The following is a 19632-nucleotide window of genomic DNA, read 5'->3' as shown; positions in this document are numbered from 1 at the left end:
TGAATAAATGGTTTTCCCCTAAGACTGAGAACAAGGGAAAGGAAATCCAATTCTCACCATTTCTATTCAGAATTGAGCCGGAGGTTGTAGTTGCGAATAAGGTGAGAAAAATGAACAGACATTTAGACTGAAGTGGGATTAAACTTTTCTTTATTCAGGGATAATATGATTGATTTGGTGGAGAATGCAAAAACTTGACATAACATATGTGAACTTAGTTAAGTCTACATACTTACAAGGTCAATATACAAATCAGCAATAAAACATAACAAACACTCTTTAATGCCATTTGTGATAAAATCCAAAATCTTATTTAGGAATAATTTAAGCAAAATATATAGAAAACTTATACACAGAAAACCAGAAAACACTTCTTAGAGAAATAATAGAGAAATCAACTAATATGGAGATACACCATGCTTATAGATTAGCAAATGTGTCATTAGGATGGCCACTGGCCCCAAATCTATCAATAAACTCACTGAAACACAAACAAATTCCAGTAGACTTTTTTTTTTGACAGAAATTGACAAGGTTATTCTGAAATTTGTACAGAGAAGCCAAAACCAATTCAAATCATTACATTACCTGATGGCAAGACTTTTGACAAAGCTACCATAAACAAGACAGTGTGGTGATGTCATGAAGACAGACAGCAACTGATGGGAAAAGAGAGACTAGACAAAGACCCATGGCAGACTTCCTAATAAGCAGTGCTGAAACAACTGGATATCTATCCATTTGGTTAAAAAAATAAACACTGAGGTTCATCTTATACCAAACATAAATTTAAATAGAATCGGCTCACAGACCTAATACAAAAAGTTAAAACCATAAAACTTCTAGAAGAAACGTGATAAAAACAACATGAGAAAGCGGAGATACCTAGAACAAATGGAATGAATAGGCCAGGACCCCCACCCGCACCCAAATAACTCTAAAATGATGGAAAAATGATTTTAGGGCTTTGGAAACTGACTAACGGCAACACATTGAGAAGTGTTGGATCATTAAAAACTGCTGAACTTCAGGTATTAACTGCGAGAGTCAGCTGTACTCCTGTCTGGTGCTTCTCCCATGACCTATTCCACACGGATGAGGTTGACTATGTTTAAACATGACAAGGAAAACTTGATGACAATGAAAAAAATAACAAGGAATCTCAACAAAAATTGAGAAAATAGAACATAAAGAAAGATAATCAGACAAAAAAGGAACAAAATCCCAGAGACTAGAGGGATAAAACCAATCATTTAAACTTATGTGTAATGGCAGCTTCCTATGGAGAGGGGGGACCTATGAATCAAGAATTCTATATCCAGTAAAATTATTCTTCAAAACTGAAAGTAAAATAGCCACTCACAGACAAATACAGATCAAGAGAATTGATCGTGAGCAAACCTGCCTTATAAGAAATACTAAAGGATATTTTTTAGACCAAAAGGAATTATCCTTAATTCCTTTGTTTCTCCCTTTACAATCAATACATCAGCAAGCAAGGCTTACTGGCTTTATATCCAAAATATGCCTTGAACCCATTTTCTGTACTTTTTCCCCATCTTCCCCTTCCAAGCAAGCAACCACCTTGCATTCTTATTTCGACTTTTCCAATAGCCTGATTTTCCTGCTTCTACTCTTATCCCCCTAAAATCCTATTTCCCAACAACTGCTAGGGCATTAAAAAAAAAAAAAAAAGAAAACTAGATCATAAATCTTTCAATTGGCTTCCATGCACTTAGAATAAAACACATACTATTTGCCATAGCTATTCTTTTCTCCTATCATCCTCTCCTCCCTTTGTTTAGTTCCAGTGCACTGGATTCTTCGTATTTTCCAAACATTCCAGGTTCATTTCTGTTTCAGAATTTTTGTACTTTCTGTTCCCTCTGCCTAGTATTTGTCACAGGCAGATCTTTACACAAGACTGGCTGCTTCTCATTCAGGTCTCTTTTCAAATGTCATTTCCTCAGATACTTTTCCTAATCACTCAATCTAAAGATTCCCTATACAACGTCAGTTGTCTCCTTTTGCCTTTTAAAATTTTTGTAATAGCATTTATTATTATCTGAAGTTGTAAAGCTTACTTATTTTACCATTCATTTAATGTCTACTTCATTCAATAAAATGTAAGCTTTATGAAGATACAGATCTTACTATCTTGTTCATCAAATATATATATAACTTTAAAATTTATGCTAAAATATAAACACTTCTGAATTCTTAAAAGATTAAAAACCCTTTTTGTTCTTATTTAGTATTTTATAAATGCTACATTTAATAAATTATACCAGTGTTCTGTCTCAACTTTCTCAATGAAAAGAAAAACTGAATATTCCTCCAATATTATCTCAGATTCTAAAAGAAAAAAAGCCGAGAGTCTTAGATAGCCACTGTATTTGTCTTGTTTACCATTGCATTTTGACACCCAGACAGGGTCTAGCAAAGAGTAATTATGCAGTAGTTACTGAGTGATAGATATAAACAACTGAGAGTAGATATGAACTCTTGAGAGTAAAGAGAAACAGAAAATGCTCTCAGGGGTGGGGGTAAGGTTACCCCTCCATCCCCAATCACTACCTTCCTAGGTCTTAAGAGAATCATTAAATTTATTTTAGCAGACTGGATTTCTTGAGGGCAAGGCAACATGTCCTTTTGTTTCCCAAATATTTAGCATTGGCCCAATAATTTTTTTTTTTTTAGTAAATGCAAGAGCATCAGTCTCTTCATTTGTAAAAGGGAAGTAATAAGATCATTTACTTTAGAGTATTGAAAAAAAAGGAAAAAGGGGGGAAAACATCCCCACAAAGTACTCTTTCTCAAACATTAGGTTAGAAAAGCATAGGAGAACCTTTCATACCTGTTCTCCTATGAAGTAATGTTATTTACTCACCTACCTAAAAACTAGTATCATAAGCTAATAAGATCATATACTATTTCAGCACCAGACACTGCAGACCCCTGCTCCCTAACAAAAAGAAGGTAGCTTATAATGAAGACACAAACCTGAGTAAGAAAGTCCTAATGTCACAAGAGAGAAAGAGGACTAACAACTGTGACATTTTGGGGACTCTAACAGTGCAGTCACTGAATATTTTAGAGCTCAGGGAACATTCCATTAATAAACTTTCCATGAAAGAAGTCAGTACTATTCCAGTAGTCTCAGTAGCTGCATACTTCTTCCCTTATATGTTTAAGAGAAGATCAATGGAACTGAAAATACAATCTAAATTTAAACCATTTTGTGGCTTTAACTCCCAAAGGCCAGCAGTCCAAACACGGAAAGTACATTATAGCAACAAAAACTAAGACAATAAGTATTTTAAAAAGCTTTTATTTAAACAAATTCTTATAGTCCATAAGTCCAATCTAAATGTAAACTATTAGTGTGGCTTTAATTCCTGAAGTCTAGCAACCCAAATATAAAAAACACACTACCACAAGAAAAGGGCTTCCCTGGTAGCTCAGATGGTAAAGAATCCGCCTGCAATGCAGAGACCCCAGTTCGATTCCTAGGTCAGGAAATTCCCCTGAAGAAGGGATAGGCTACCCACTCCAGTATTCTTGGGCTTCCCTGGTGACTGAGCTGGTAAAGAATCCGCCTGCAATGTGGCAGACCTGGGTTTGATCCCTGGCTTGGGAAGATCCCCTGGAGAAGGCAAAGTCTACTCACTCCAGAATTCTGGCCTGGAGAATTTCATGGACTGTATAGTCCATGGGGTCGCAAAGAGACACAACTGAGTGACTTTCACTTCACTCACCACAAGAAAACTACCCTATCAAACATCTTAAATTTTTTCTTTAACAAATCCTTTAAGAATTACTATAGTAGAAAGCTAAACATTCACTTCATTAGATGCTGAAGAGATCTTTAGTAAAAGCCAGTAAGTTTCAAAAACATGCAATTACCTCAGATTATGATTTCATTATTGATGACATATAGGAAAATAGACAGCATATAGCCAGTTCACCCCTATGGTTGTAATTAAATGTCAAATTGTACTCACTAAAACTCAGTTATATTTAAAATAAGTATTTACTCAAAAATAATATATTTTATGTAGTGGGAAAAGCCTTATCATAAAAAAACTTTTAAATTAGTTATTTTACTTACCAAAATGCAGTCCACCTTAGATTGTATAGTTTTGCTAAAAGAAAAAGAAAGTTAAATTAGTAAGACTAATAAATTTAAATTTATTAAATATTCAAAGTATTTTCAAACAGACATGGTAATTCACTATTCATATCCATGAAAAAAATAAGTTAAATTTTTTATTAAGATTAGGCATTGGAGCCTAAAACTGCATTTTTCACAAAACAAAACAAAAACCTATTTCCTACTCATGGTACTAAATTCAATCCTAAAACATGATCAGAATATTTTCTAAGTTCATTGCTATAGTAATCTTATTGTTGTTATGCTCTATCATTATAACAGATATTTTAAACAAACAATTAAATTTCTAGTCATACATAAAAGTGCAGATGTATTAGTACATATAGAAATAGAACACAGAGTTTACAATGAATTGTGATTTTTACTGTATGCCTGCTACTTTGGACAATGATTTGTTTAGGATTTAAAAGCCATAATGGTGTAATATTATCAGTATATCTAAAGACTTGTTACAAAGTAGATTCTCTTGGGGACTTTCCTGGCAGTACAGTGATTAAGACTTCTTGTTTCCACTGTAGGGGAGTGTGGGTTCGATTCCTGGTTGGGGAACTAAAATCCCACATACAGCTTGTTGAGCTGTAAAAAATTTTTTTTTAATTAAAAAAAAAAAAAAAAAAGTAGATTCTCTTCCCCTCCCCTCTCTCTCCCTCCTCTCTCATACACACACAGACACACACAAACATGGACTCCCTAGACATAAAAATAAAAAAGATTAGCTAATATGACAATAAGTTGGAGAAAAAGACTATACTTAGAAATAACACAAAAGCCACTATATATAAATTTAACTGAATTACTGAAAAAAGTGAACAATATATAAAACAAATGAAGCCAGTATAAACTAATTTAATAATTGAATCTTAACACATCAAAAGTGCAAATACAATGAAATCATACAAAAGTTCAAAGATAGTTTATATACAATCATAAAAGATGTTACAAACCATATTATCTTCAATAAAAGGTTCTAGAGCCATATAAATGCAAAAAATGGTTATTTGCCTTTATATATAGCTATACATTTAATCTGTGGAGTAAGCAAAATTAAGTATTTAAATCACAATTCAGTTAATGCAATCAGTAACCTCAAAACTTTACCCCTGTACTTCAATTTCAAATTTCATTATTTAAAGACCAAACTGTGACTGTATTAAACTCAACTGCAAAACTCAGAATCATTAACAGAAAAAGAAAAGTAAATGATACCTTTTGGTAAGAGGAATTGAAATCCCCTCCTCACAGTTCCATAGAAAATCTTTAGAAGCTTAAAATTTTGGGGGATTTTGGGATTGTGTGTATAGCTTCTCACTCAGTAGCAGCTAAAGCATGCTATCTTTCTCACTTCTTAACTCCCACAGTTTCTCTGAGATAAGAGGGTTTTCTATAGTTTAAGAATTGCTGCAAAGAAATAATATATCAAAAATACAACTGTTTCTCACCACCAGTTTTCATTCCAATCCCAAAAAAAGGCAATGCCAAAGAATGCTCAAACTACCACACAACTGCACTCACCTCACACGCTAGCAAAGTAATGCTCAAAATTCTCCAAGCCAGGCTTCAACAGTATGTGACCCATAAACTTCCAGATGTTCAAGCTGGATTCAGAAAAGGCAGAGGAACCAGAGACCAAATTGCCAACATCCGTTGGATCATCGAAAAAGCAAGAAAGTTTCAGAAAAACATCTACTTCTGCTTTATATATTATGCCAAAGTCTTTGACTGTGGATCATACCAAACTGTGGGAAATTCTTAAAGAGACAGGAATACCAGACTACCTTACCTGCCTCCTGAGAAATCTGTATGCAGGTCAGGAAGCAACAGTTAAAACCAGACATGGAACAGACTGGTTCCAAACTGGGAAAGGAGTACGTCAAGGCTGTATATTGTCACCCTGCTTATTTAACTTATATGCAGAGTACATCATGTGAAATGCCAGGATGGATGAAGGACAAGATGGAATCAAGATTACCAGGAGAAATATCAATAACCTCAGATACACAGATGACACCACCTTTATGGCAGAAAGTGAAGAAGAGCCTCTTGATGAAAGTGAAAGAGGAGAGTTAAAAAGCTGTGTTAAAACGCAACATTCAAAAAATGAAGACCATGGCATCCAGTCCCATTACTTCATGGAAGCAATGGAAAAAATGACAGACTTTATTTTCTTTGGCTCCAAAATCACTGCAGATGGTGACTGCAGTCATGAAATTAAAAGACGCTTGCTCCTTGGAAGAAAAGTTATGATCAACCTAGACAGCATATTAAAAAGCAGAGACATTACTTTGCCAACAGAGGTATGTTTAGTCAAAGCTATGGTTTTTCCAGTAGTCGTGTATCAATGTGAGAGTTGGACCATAAAGAAAGCTGAGTGCTGAAGAATTGATGGTTTTGAACTGTGGTGTTGGAGAAAACTCTTGAGAGTCCCTTGGACTGCAAGGTGATCCAACCTGTCCATCTAAAGGAAATCAGCCCTGAATATTCACTGGCAGGAGTGATGCTGAAGCTGAAGCTCCAATACTTTGCCACCTGATGCGAAGAACTGACTCATTAGAAAAGACCCTGATGCTGGGAAAGATTGAGGGCAGGAGGAGAAAAGGATGACAGAGGATGAGATGGCTGGATGGCATCACCGACTAGATGGACATGAGTTTGAGCAAGCTCCAGGAATTGGTGATGGACAGGGAGGCCTGGCGTGCTGTGGTCCCTGGGGTCGCAAAGAGTCGGACACAACTGAGTGACTAAACTGAAGAGGGTTTTCTATAGTTTAAGAATTGCTGCTAAAAAATAAGATATAAAAAATACAACCATTTCTCACCACCTTGGTCTAAACCATCGTCATTTCTTTTCAAAAGTGTTATAATAACCTTCTAATTGGTTTCCTCGCATCTATCCTTACACCCTCCAGCATCAGTCCTGTGAACTATTCTCAACCAAGTGTTCAAAGCAACACCATCCACCACGTTAGTCCTATGTTCCTGGAGGATCCAGTCCTCTGCTATCTTTCTAATCTCATATCATACTAGTCTATTCCTCATTCATTCAGCTCCTGCCATGCTGGCCTCCCTGCTGCTTCTCAAGGCAGGAGTAGGGCCTTGCACTGGCTTTTTCAGTCAGCCTCTAAGACCCTTCCTCCATGTAACTTATCTGTTCACTTTCCTCATGACTTTGCTAGATATTATCTTTCACAGACACTTATTCCCTGACTACTTCTTCATGCAAAATACTTTCCATCACTCTCTATTCCTTTTGTCCTGCTTTACTTTTCACTATTGCCCTAACCATTTTGTATTTTTATTAATTTATTTGTTTACTGGATATCTTCCTTGGCTAGAATTTAAACTCCATGAAAATGGGCTCAATCTGTTCTGCTCACTGCTGTATTATCATGCGGCACATGTTAGATGTTCAATAAAACCCACTGAACAAATGAGTGATGGAACATACACTTAGTCCCCCATATAAAGAAAACTCTTTGGGACCACTTAGGAAAGCATCAGATCAGATCAGTCGCTCAGTCATGTCTGACTCTTTGCGAACCCATGAATCGCAGCACACCAGGCCTCCCTGTCCAGCAACAACTCCCGGAGTTCACTCAGACTCACGTCCATCGAGTCAGTGATCCCATCCAGCCATCTCATCCTCTTTCGTCCCCTTCTCCTCTTGCCCCCAATCCCTCCCAGCATCAGAGTCTTTTCCAATGAGTCAACTCTTTGCATGAGGTGGCCAAAGTACTGGAGTTTCAGCTTTAGCGTCATCCATTCCAAAGAAATCCCAGAGCTGATCTCCTTCAGAATGGACTGGTTGGATCTCCTTGCAGTCCAAGAGACTCTCAAGAGTCTTCTCCAACACCACAGTTCAAAAGCATCGATTCTTCGGTGCTCAGCCTTCTTCACAGTCCAACTCTCACATCCATACATGACCACAGGAAAAACCATAGCCTTGACTAGACGAACCTTTGTTGGCAAAGTAATGCACGAAAAACCATAGCCTTGACTAGACGGACCTTTGTTGGCAAAGTAATGTCTCTGCTTTTGAATGTGCTATCTAGGTTGGTCATAACTTTCCTTCCAAGGAGTAAGCGTCTTTTAATTTCATGGCTGCATCAAAGTGAAAATGTGATTTTTTTTAAAAAACCATAGATCTAAATATATTCCTTCTACCAGAAGCTTTTAAATGTTTATATAAATGCCATTACACTGTATATATTCTGCAAATGTCTTTTTCACCCAACCCTGTCTTTGAGATCTCTCCATGTTGATACACTTTAGATGAAGTCCATTTATTTTAACTGATGAAAGTATTTCACTGAATGACTATATCACACTTATTCATCCATTCCTCTACTGAAAGCCAATTAGGTACTTTTCAGATTTTCTTCAAGCAATGCTGCAATGTCTTTGTACATGTCTTCTGGTATACACAATCAAAAACTTCCCAGTTATAAGTCTGGAAGTCAATTTTCTAGGATTCATGAATATATATTTTCAGTTTTATTATGTATTACAGAATTCCTCTCCCAAAAGCTCCTGTATACATTCATACTTCCATAAGTAGAATATATAGGTCTCTATTTTCCTATTCAGTTCAGTTCAGTCGCTCAGTCCTGTCCGACTTTTTGCGATTCCATGGACTGCAGAATACCAGGCCACCCTGTCCATCACCAACTCCTGGAGCTTACTCAAACTCATGTCATTGAGTCGGTGATGCCATCCAGCCATCTCATCCTCTGTCGACCCCTTCTCCTCCTGCCTTCAATCTTTCCCAGCATCAGGGTCTTTTCAAATCAGTCAGCTCTCCGCATCAGGTGGCCAAAGTATTGGAGCTTCAGCTTCAGCATCACTCCTGTAAATGAATATTCAGGACTGATTTCCTTTAGGATGGACAGGTTGGATCTCATTGTAGTCCAAGAGACTCTCAAGAGTCTTGTCTAACACCACAGTTCAAAAGATTCAATTCTTCGGCGCTCAGCTTTCTTCATAGTCGAACTCTAACATCCATACATGACTATGGGAAAAACCATAACTTTGACTAGATGGACCTTTGTTGGCAAAGTAATGTCTCTGCTTTTTAATATGCTCTCTAGGTTGGTCATAACTTTCCTTCCAAGGAGTAAGCATCTTGTAATTTCATAGCTGTAGTCACCATCTGCAGTGATCCTGGAGCCAAAAAAATAAAGTCTGCCACTGTTTCCCCATCTATCTGGCATGAAGTGATGGGACCGAATGCCATGATCTTAGTTTTCTGAATGCTGAGCTTTAAACCAACTTTTCCCACTCTCCTCTCTCTTCTTTCATTTTCATCAAGAGGCTCTTTAGTTCTTCACTTTCTCCCATAAGGGTGGTGTCATCTGTATATCTGAGGTCATTGATATTTTTCCCCGCAATCGTGATGCCAGCTTGTGCTTCCTCCAGCCCAGCGTTTCTCATGATGTACTCTGCATAGAAGTGAAATAAGCATGGTGATGATAAACAAACTTGACGTACTCCTCTTCCTATTTGGAACCAGTCTGTTGTTCCATTTCTAGTTCTAACTGTTGCTTCTTGACCTGCATACAGATTTCTCAGGAGGCAGGTCAGGTGGTCTGGTATTTCCATCTCTTTCAGAATTTTCCAGTTTATTGTGATCCATACAGTCAAAGGCTTTGGCATAGTCAATAAAGCAGAAACAGATGTTTTTCTGGAACTCTCTTGCTTTTTCCATGATCCAGTGGATGTTGGCAATTTGATCTCTGGTTCCTCTGCCTTTTCTAAAACCAGCCTGAACATCTGGAAGTTCATAGTTCACAATCGCTGAAGCCTGGCTTAGAGAATTTTGAGCATTACTTTCCTAGCATGCGAGATGAGTGCAATTGTGTGGTAGTTTGAGTTAATTTGCCTATTGTGCAAAAAATGTACATGCATATGCCATTTATACATGATACATATAATATATACATTAAAAACTTGCCATTCTAATGGGTATGAAAAAACATTTAAATTGTCATCATCCCAATTACTAGCAATGTTTTATACTTTTTACTTGCTTCTTGACTGTATGGGTTCTCCTCCATAAACTGCTGGTTCTTGTTTTTGCCCATTTTTAAGTGGAGTTGATGATTTCTTATTAGATTGGAGTAGTTCTTTATATATTCTGGATACTAGTCTTCTCATCTTAAGTTTGCTAGGGATACATTTTAGTAACTTACTAAAGTTTAAATTCTTGATTTAGTAAAATTTATTAATTTTTTTCTTTATGACCTGTGTTTTTTGTTGTAAGAAATCCTATCTAGCCAAAGTTTTAAAGACATTCCATATTTTGCTCTAAAATTTTTGAAGTTAGTTTTTTTGATTTTGATTTTAATCATAGTTTATTCTGTATGGTCAATTGTTTCCTATTTTACTATGGGCTTCCCTTGCAGCTCAGCTGGTAAAGAATCCGCCTGCAATGTGGGAGGCCTGGGTTCATCCCCTGGCTTGGGAAGATCCCTGGAAGAAGGGAACGGTACCCTCTCCAGTCTTTTGGCCTGGAGAATTCCATGGATTGTACAGTCCATGGGATCACAAAGAGTCAGACACGACGGAGTGACTTTCACTTGGGCTTCCCTGAGAGATCAGTTGATAAAGAATCTGCCTGCATTGCAGGAGACCCTGGTTCTATTCCTGGATTGGGAAGATCTGCTGGAGAAGGGATAGGCGACCCACTCCAGTATTCTTGGCCTTCCCTTGTGGCTCAGCTGGTAAAGAATTCACTCACAATGCAAGAGACCTGGGTTCAATCCCTGGTTTGGGAAGATCCCATGGAGACAGGAAAGGCTACCCGCTCCAGTATTCTGGCCTGGAGAATTCCATGGACTGAATAGTCCATGGGGTGGCAAAGAGTTGACATGACTGAGTGACTTTCACTTTACTATGTGTACATGCTTTACATACATGTTTACATACATGCTTGAATCTGTTTCAAGCTTTTTTCATTTTTATTACTAATCTACTTGTCTATATCTGAGTCAATACCACACTTTGAATGTGCATGACACCTGTTGACCATTTTTGGAATGGTCCTGATAATTTTTGGATGCCTAACTCCAGGTGAGCTTTTAGTTTTTCCATATTCAACAACTGTACTGATACTATAGGTATCACAGAAATGGGGGAGTTGACTGATAATTTGAATTTATTCTTGCCTGTCCTTAAAGATGTCATGTAATTTTCTCTATTATCTTTTGTTAATGAGTACTAGGTAGCTTATAGATGGTATTATAAACTGTATCTCTTTTTTCTTAATATCTTTTCCAACTGGTTTCTGCTAATGTACATTCTGATGCGGTGAATGTTGGTACTGGTATTCTATGCTATTGGTATGCTATGCTGACTTTATATCCAGCAGCCTTTTTGAACTCTTATTGGTTCTAATTGTATATAGATTCTCTTGTAGAATATAATTTCACTTATGATAGTGAAAATATTTTTTTCCTTTCCAATCTCTATTTCCTCCCACCTCTGCTTCTTATCTAATTACTTTGACTAAAATCTTTAATTTAACGGTAAAAAGTAGCAGTGACAGCAGACATCCTTGTTCCATTTCCAAATTTTGCTTCAAAAATTTAATATATTGCAATATTCCATTTAGTGGATATTTTACAGTTTCCTAAAATATTCTCTGAATAATGGATGGTTTGACTGACTCAATTAAAATAAAATAAAGCTTCAACATTTTAATGTTCTGCTTTTGACAAGCTAACTTAGAGTAGCTTTTCCATCTTTAACAACCATATACTATGGATAAAATATAAAAACAGATATGATCAAAAGCAGGCAGTAACTGGAGGGACATCAACCTTAAAAGAAGGAACTGCACCAGATAGGATCTGTATTTACAGGGCTGTTGCCTGAGGTCACTTATTACAGACACAGTAACAATCAGTAGGGACTGAAACAAAAATGCGCCTTCCTGCTAGCTGAGGAGCCACAGGATGAAGTCTAGGGCTAGAAAGCGCCACAAGATTTCTGTGTAAACTATGCCCAAATATTTAGATGGCCTTCATTTGGGGAAGGCTCCAAGGAGTCCAGCAAAAAGCCAACAGCTGAAACATGTAAAGACCTGAGTTGAGAGGAGACTTCTGTTGCTACTTAACACACGAATGATAATGTTGGGGCATTTAAACTCAGCCCTGTTAACTGTCTATCAGGACAAAAAAAAAACCTCGTCAGAGAAAAATAACAGAATTCAAAGTCTACAACATATCACTCACGATACCCATCATACAAGCAAAATTTGCCAGAACAAAGAAAAAGGAAAGACAGACCCAGAGTCAAGAAAAAGAAGCAGCTCAAAGAAAACAAACCCTGAATGATCTAGACTTCAGAATTAACAGACAAAGACTTCAAAGCAAGTGTTATAAATACATTCAAGTATTTCAGGAAAATATGGTCATAATAAATGTACACATGGGAGGAATCTCAGCTGAGAGTAGAAGTGAAAGAACCAAATGGAAATCCTAGGAGTAAAACTGACAGTATTTGAAATGCAAAATTCATTGGATTTCTTTAAAGGAGATCAGATACAGCAGGAAAAAGGTCACTAAACCAGTAAATAAATCAGTACATTTTACTGATTCTAAAGGAGAAAGAAAAAGATCTTCAAAATAATAAATAGAGCTTCAGAGATTCATAGTACAATATCAAGCGGTCTAGTTATATACAACTGAAGATAATGAGACAGAAAAATATCTGATAATGGCCAAAATTTCTCCAAATTTTGTGAGAAATACAAACTTACATATTCAAAGAAGCTCAGCAAATTCCGAGCAGAATAATTAGAAAGAAAATCACACACGAACACATCACAATTAAAGGGGTGAAAACACAAAGATGAAAACAAATCTTGAAGGCAGCCAGAGTAAAGTAACATTATTACAGTTAAAAAAAAAAAAGTGGTATAAATGATAGCTGATTTCTATACAGTCAACCAATTTGCAATAGGGATACCAAAGCAATTCAAAAGATAGAAGGAAAAACCTTTCCAACAAAGGCTGATGGAATAACTGGATATATCTATAAACAAGTGAACACATCTCATTCTGTAGAAAAATTTGAGTTGGCTGATAAAATTAACCATAAAAATTTAAATTATAGAATGCCTAGAAGAAGATCATGACCTGAAAATATATAAAGATGTCAGAAAATAAACAAGTCACCAATCAGAAGAAAATATTTGCAAAATATATCTGATGAAACTTATGCCCAGAATATATACTGAGTTCCTATAACTCAAAAATCAAGACAAGTAATCCAATTAATAAATGACCAAACAACTGAAATAGTTCACAAAGAAAAGATAGACAAATCATCTAATAAAAGCACATGAAAAGATGTTCACCATTAGTCATCAGGATATACTATATATGCACTGGGATGGTTAAAATTAGAAACACTTGGAAACACCAAAAGTTGGCAAGGATTGAGCAATCACATCTGTCATATCTGATGGAAATGAAAAAGGTAAAATCACTTTGAAAAACTTTGGTAAATATAAACCTATTATATAACACAACAATTCTGTCTATTTATCCAACAGAAACAAAACTGTGTCCACAAAACAGACTCTTACAAACATGTTCACAGAATCTTTAGTAAAAATGCCCCCAAACTCAAAACAATCCAAGTGGCAGTTAACGTAAGAATGGATAAAAATGCTGTATATTCATAGACTGGAATACTACTCAGTAACAAGAAACAACAGTAGTGACAACTTCTGACATATAAAAGAACATGGATGAATCCACAGGACATTATACTGAGCCAAGACAACACCCAGAAGTTTGCTCTGTACAGTTCCATTTATATGATGTTCTGGAATAGGCAAAATTAATCAATGGAGTAAGAAAAATTAGAAAAAGTGGCTGTCTTGGGACAGGCGTGGGAGGCTGACTGGAAGAAGAGTATGTGTGGACTCTGTAATGCTGCTGCTAAGTCGATTCAGTTGTGTCCGACTCTGTGCGACCCCAGAGACGGCAGCCCACCAGGCTCCCCTGTCCCTGGGATTCTCCAGGCAAGAACACTGGAGTGGGTTGCCATTTCCTTCTCCAGTACATGAAAGTGAAAAGTGAAGTCGCTCAGTCGCTCAGTCGTGTCCGACTCCTAGCGACCCCATGGACTGCAGCCTATCAGGCTCCTCTGTCCATAGGATTTTCCAGGCAAGAGTACTGGAGTGGGGTGCCATTGCCTTCTCCGGGACTCTGTAATAGATGGCCCCATTTTCCCTTTTCAGGAAAAAAGGACACTGTCCCCCACCTGCTAGGAGTGCTTCCAGCAGAAAAAGTGAGTGTTAGTCACTCAGCTGCATCCAACTCTTTAGGACCCCATGGACTGCAGCCTGCCAGGCTCCTCTGTTCATGTGACTCTCCAGGCAAGAATACTGGAATGGTTTGCCATTCCCTTCTCCAGGGATCTTCCTGACCCAGGGATCGAACCAGAGTCTCCAGCACTGCAGGCAGATTTTTTACATCTGAGCCACCAGGAAATCCCGAAATAGCAGAGCCAGGACTTTCGAACAGAAAGGCCCTCAGTTATCAGCCCCCTTTGGGGACAGCTGGCATACTGAATGCAGCATTTTAACAGCTTCATCCTTTAGGATTTGAAATAGCTTGACTGGAATTCCAACACTTCCACTAGCTTTGTTCTGCACTCAATATGCCAGCTAATTTGGAAAACTCAGCAGTGGCCACAGGACTGGAAAAAGTTTTCATTCCAATCCCAAAGAACGGCAATGCCAAAGAATGTTCAAGGTGGTTTAGTTGCTAAGTCGTGTACAACTCTTGAAACCCCATGGACTGTAGCCTGCCAGACTCCTCTGCCCATGGGATTCTCCAGGCAAGAATACTGAGTGGGTTGCCATTTTCTCCTCCAAGGGATCTTTCCAACCCAGGGATCCAACCCTGGTCTCCTGCATTACAGGCAGATCCTTCACTGACTGAGCTACAAGGCAAGCCCCAAGAATGTTCAAACTACTGCACAATTGCACTCATTTCACATGCTAGTAAAGTAATGCTCAAAATTCTCCAAGCCAGGCTTCAATAATACGTGAGCCGAGAACTTGCAGATGTTGAAGCTGGATTCAGAAAAGGCAGAGGAACCAGAGATCAAATTGCCAACATCTGTTGGATCTTAGAAAAAGCAACAGAGTTCCAGAAAAACATCTACTTCTACTTCATTGACTACATCAAAGTCTTTGTGTGGATCACAACAAACTGCGGAAAATTCTTAGAGAGACTGGAATACCAGACCACTTGACCTGCCTCCTGAGAAATCTGTGTGCAGGTCAAGAAGCAACAGTTATAACTGGATATGGAAACAGACTGGTTCCAAATTGGGAAAGGAGTACATTAAGGCTATATATTGTCACCTTGCTTATTTAACTTATATGCACAGTACATCATTCGAAATGCCAGGCTGGATGAAGCACAACCTGGAATCAAGACTGCTGGGAGGAATATCAATAACCTCAGCTAGGGAGATGACACCATCCTAATGGCAGAAAGTGAAGAGGAAGTAAAGAGCCTTTTGATGAAAGTGAAAGAGGAGAATGAAAAAGTTGGCTTAAAACTCAACATTCAAAAAACTAAGACCATGGCATCCGGTCCCATCACTTCATGGCAAATAGATGGGGAAACAATGGAAACAGTGAGAGACTATTTTTTTGGCTTCCAAAATCACTGCAGATCATGACTGCAGCCATAAAATTAAAAGACATTTGCTCCTTGGAAGAAAATCTATGACCAACCTAGACAGCATATTAAAATGCAGAGACATTAGTCAAAGCTATGTTTTTCCAGTAGTCATGTATGGATGTGAGAGTTGGACTATATAGAAGGCTGAGTGCCAAAGAATCGATGCTTTTGAACTGTGATGTTGGAGAAGACTCTTGAGAGTCCCTTGGACTGCAAGGAGATCAAACCAGTCAATCCTAAAGGAAATCAACCCTGAATATTCATTGGATAGGTGGCTCAGATGGTAAAGAATCTGCCTGCATTGTGGGAGACCTGGGTTTGATTCCTGTGTTGGAAAGATCCCCTAGAAGAGGCCATGGCAGGCCACTCCAGTATTCTTGTCTGGAGAATCCCATGGACAGAGGAGCCTGACAGGCTATAGTGCATGAGGTCACAAGGAGTCGGACGCGACTGAGCAACTAAGGACACATATATTCATTGGAAGGACTGATGCTGAAGCTCCAAGACTTTGGCCACCTGATGTGAGGAGTCAACTCATTAGAAAAGACTGATGCTGGGAAAGATTGAAGGCAGGAGAAGGGGATGACAGAGGAGGAGATGGTTGGTGGCATCACTGACTAATGGACATGAATTTGAGCAAGCTCCAGGAGATGGTGCAGAACAGAGAAGCCTGGTGTACTACAGTCCATGGGGTGGCAAAGTGTTAGACAGGACTGAGCTACTGAACAACAACAACAACAAATGGGGATAGCTATGCTGAAGAAAACTTCACTCCCTAAGGTCATATCTCCTTCTAGGGGCAGCTCACATTCAGAGCTGCACAGCATGCGGGAAATAAAGACCCAGCTCTTTGTCTTTGGGACATCTCTGATGGGCCATTTCTGCTTCAGAACTCTTCACACTGCAGCTTAACTTTCTCTCTGTTTCCTTCCTATCCATTCCTTTCACAGATGTGATTCTCAAGAGCATTCCTTAATAAAATGGTTCTTAAAATATGACTTTTGGACAAGCATCACCTGGGACTAGTTAGAAATGTAAATTTGTAGGGCCCACTTCGGACCTACAGAATCAGAAAGCAAAAGCCCCTCCTATTAGCTTTTTGTACCTCACTCTTACATTGACTCAGATGGGTATACAATTGAGGAAAACCTCTAATATGAAAAACAGGACATTCCCCTTAAAAAGGGGGCATGAAATCCTCACTGGGAAGAAAGAAGATCATGCAAGAAGGAAAAAAAATTTAATCCCCACAAAGGGCAAAAACAAAAACTGGATGCTATATCACACACAGAAAGATACCATATTACTAAAAAGTGGTGTCTTAGAAATTAAAACTATTGGGCTCCATTTTTCCTGTTTGCCCTTCCAGATCCAATTCCTACCCTCTGCAAAAGGAGGCTGGCTGTATGCACTGTATCTGTATGGCTTCCTTCCCCTGCGGTTTCCAGTGGGCTGATATTAGTCACCAGGAGGAGGTAAGACAGCAAAAGACAGAGGAGGTATTTACTTCACTTGGCTTTCTTCTCTGATGAGGCCATGAGTTAGGGTTAGGGCCTGTGGTTCTTCTTAGCAAGTCTTGTAAGACCTATTCTGACTCATTAAACTATGATCATTTAAAACAATGAGCATTTCAAAAATGAAAAATTAAATATATAAAATTTAAAGTAAAACATCTCAAAGCTATCAAATAAGGAATGAGATTATCTATGGATATATTTGGAGATATAATTATTTTTTCACCATTACTTCAACTTGTTAAGTTTAAGAACACTTTTTCAGCAGCAGAAAAAATATGCACTACTACAAAAATATGGTCACTACTCAATAATGAACCACTGATGCATACATGAATCTGAAGTTTAAAAAAAGGTAGATAATATTTGACTTTTAAATATTTCATTGTTTAAGTGGTCTTCATTTTTATTTTTGAATAAAACTATTTTGTTAATTTTATCTACAAATAACTTACATTCAAATGATAATGTAAGTTTAACATTAATATTTTTCTAAGGTTTTTGATATTTTCTAAATTGTTGATAATTGATTATTTTTAATGACAACTGGTTTCATTAAACTTAATGTGTCACTGATTTTTTAAAAATCATTAATTAAAAACATTTTAATTAAACAGTATCAACTTGGTATTTTGGTATTAGATAAAAACAAAATATCAGGCTCACAATTTTGCCCTGTTATTGTAATTACTGAAACACTATTGTAATTATGAAACATGCCAGTCATTCATCTTCTAAATCTTTAGTTCGATCTTTGCATATCAAGTCAGATCACCACTATGTTATAGAGCTCAATCCTAGAACAATGGAGTAGGAAAAAGGGGAAAACCCACCAGCAAGAAGGGCATATAACAGGTACAGTTTGAGAAAGCATGTTTTGTTTCCCTTAAATCAAATTATGTGGGCTTCCCTGATGGCTCAGTGGTAAAGAATCCGCCTGCTGGTGTAGGAACATGGGTTTGGTTCTGGGTTGGGAAGATGCCCTGGAGAAGGAAATGGCAACCCACTCCAGTATGCCTGCCTGAGAAATCCCATGGACAGAGGAGCCTGGCAAGCTACAGTCCATGGAGTCAAAGCAGAGTTGGACACAACTTGACTTAGTGACTAAACAACAGCAACAACAAAATCAAATCACAGAGTGAAGCTGTGGAAAACTTCCTTTCCCAGAGGGACTAAACAAAAGAGACAATAAACATATGCATGTTTTTAAAAAACAGAAACAAAAACAAATCAACTTAATCTAAGCCTATTTCAAAACACTTTACAAAAATACAGTATAGCATTTCCCTTTCTTCAGAAAAATATGATACAATAAATAAACAGTCACCAGCCAAAAATACTAGTATATAATACACTGTAAGTAACAAGATGCCTGAAAGAACACTGCTCTAGCTAAAAACATTTCAGAGCCTCTGTTTCCCCCACTTTCAACAAATTGTTTATAATCTGTTTAATGCTGATATCACTCTAAGAGACTCCCACTCATCTCTTCCAACACCAATTTGGCCTCCATCCAAATTGTAGTTCACTACAAGTAGTAGTTCACTACTACTTCTAAATTTATTTAGCGTCCCCAAATCTGAATTCAGAGTGACTCACAATTTCAGTATACTTGATTCAAAACTCCTGTGTTGCAGAAATAGAGATTTGTGAATACCAGATACTAGACTTCACCCACAGAAAATGTGAGGTAGCGGAGGTACTGTGTAATCCATCAACCATAAGAAGCTTTTGCATTCTAGTCTTGCCAGAACAAATCAAACTCTTACGTTGTTGTCTTGTAAAATAATTCTGTTAAAATATTTTAAGACTTCAGATCTTTTTTGTAGATTACAACTCAGCTCACAGTTCATCATTGAAAACAAATTTTTACCCTATATTTGTCAATAATGAATGTGAAACATTTACTTTTAATTTGTTAAAATGAAAACAAGTAAAATTTTAAACACACAAAAAATAACCATAGTAAAAGCTAATTTTATAAAGATTAAAAAGTGTAGCCAGAAAATATAAAAAAGAAAACAGAAACTACCCTGATCCCAGTATCTAGACATTTTGATTCATTCACTCAGTATGTCATCTTAAATATAACTGGGATCTGTTGGTGAAGACATGGAAAAACTGCTGGTGGAAATACAAGATGGTGGAGGTGCTGTGGAAAACAGTCTGGGATTTCCTCAAAAAGTTAAAAACCAAATTACCATATAATTCAGCAATTCTACTTCTTGGTATATAACCAA

The 19632-nt window shown here is 37.4% G+C and overlaps 1 protein-coding gene across 2 annotated transcripts in view; it reads right to left on the bottom strand.

Moving 5' to 3' along the window:
* The window catches only part of RFX7 (regulatory factor X7), a 140817-nt gene that overhangs the window by 69103 nt on the left and 52082 nt on the right, over window positions 1-19632 (bottom strand). For both annotated transcript variants that reach the window (XM_027553923.1, XM_027553922.1), the window contains exon 3: window positions 4112-4145. In XM_027553923.1, coding sequence (XP_027409724.1) covers window positions 4112-4145 — 34 coding nt within the window. The remainder of the gene's footprint in view (window positions 1-4111; window positions 4146-19632) is intronic.

Source organism: Bos indicus x Bos taurus, chromosome 10, assembly GCF_003369695.1.
Source record: "Bos indicus x Bos taurus breed Angus x Brahman F1 hybrid chromosome 10, Bos_hybrid_MaternalHap_v2.0, whole genome shotgun sequence".
Lineage (NCBI taxonomy): Eukaryota > Metazoa > Chordata > Mammalia > Artiodactyla > Bovidae > Bos > Bos indicus x Bos taurus.
Note: the sequence above shows the minus strand (reverse complement) of the source record. Positions and strands in the feature narration are given on the sequence as shown.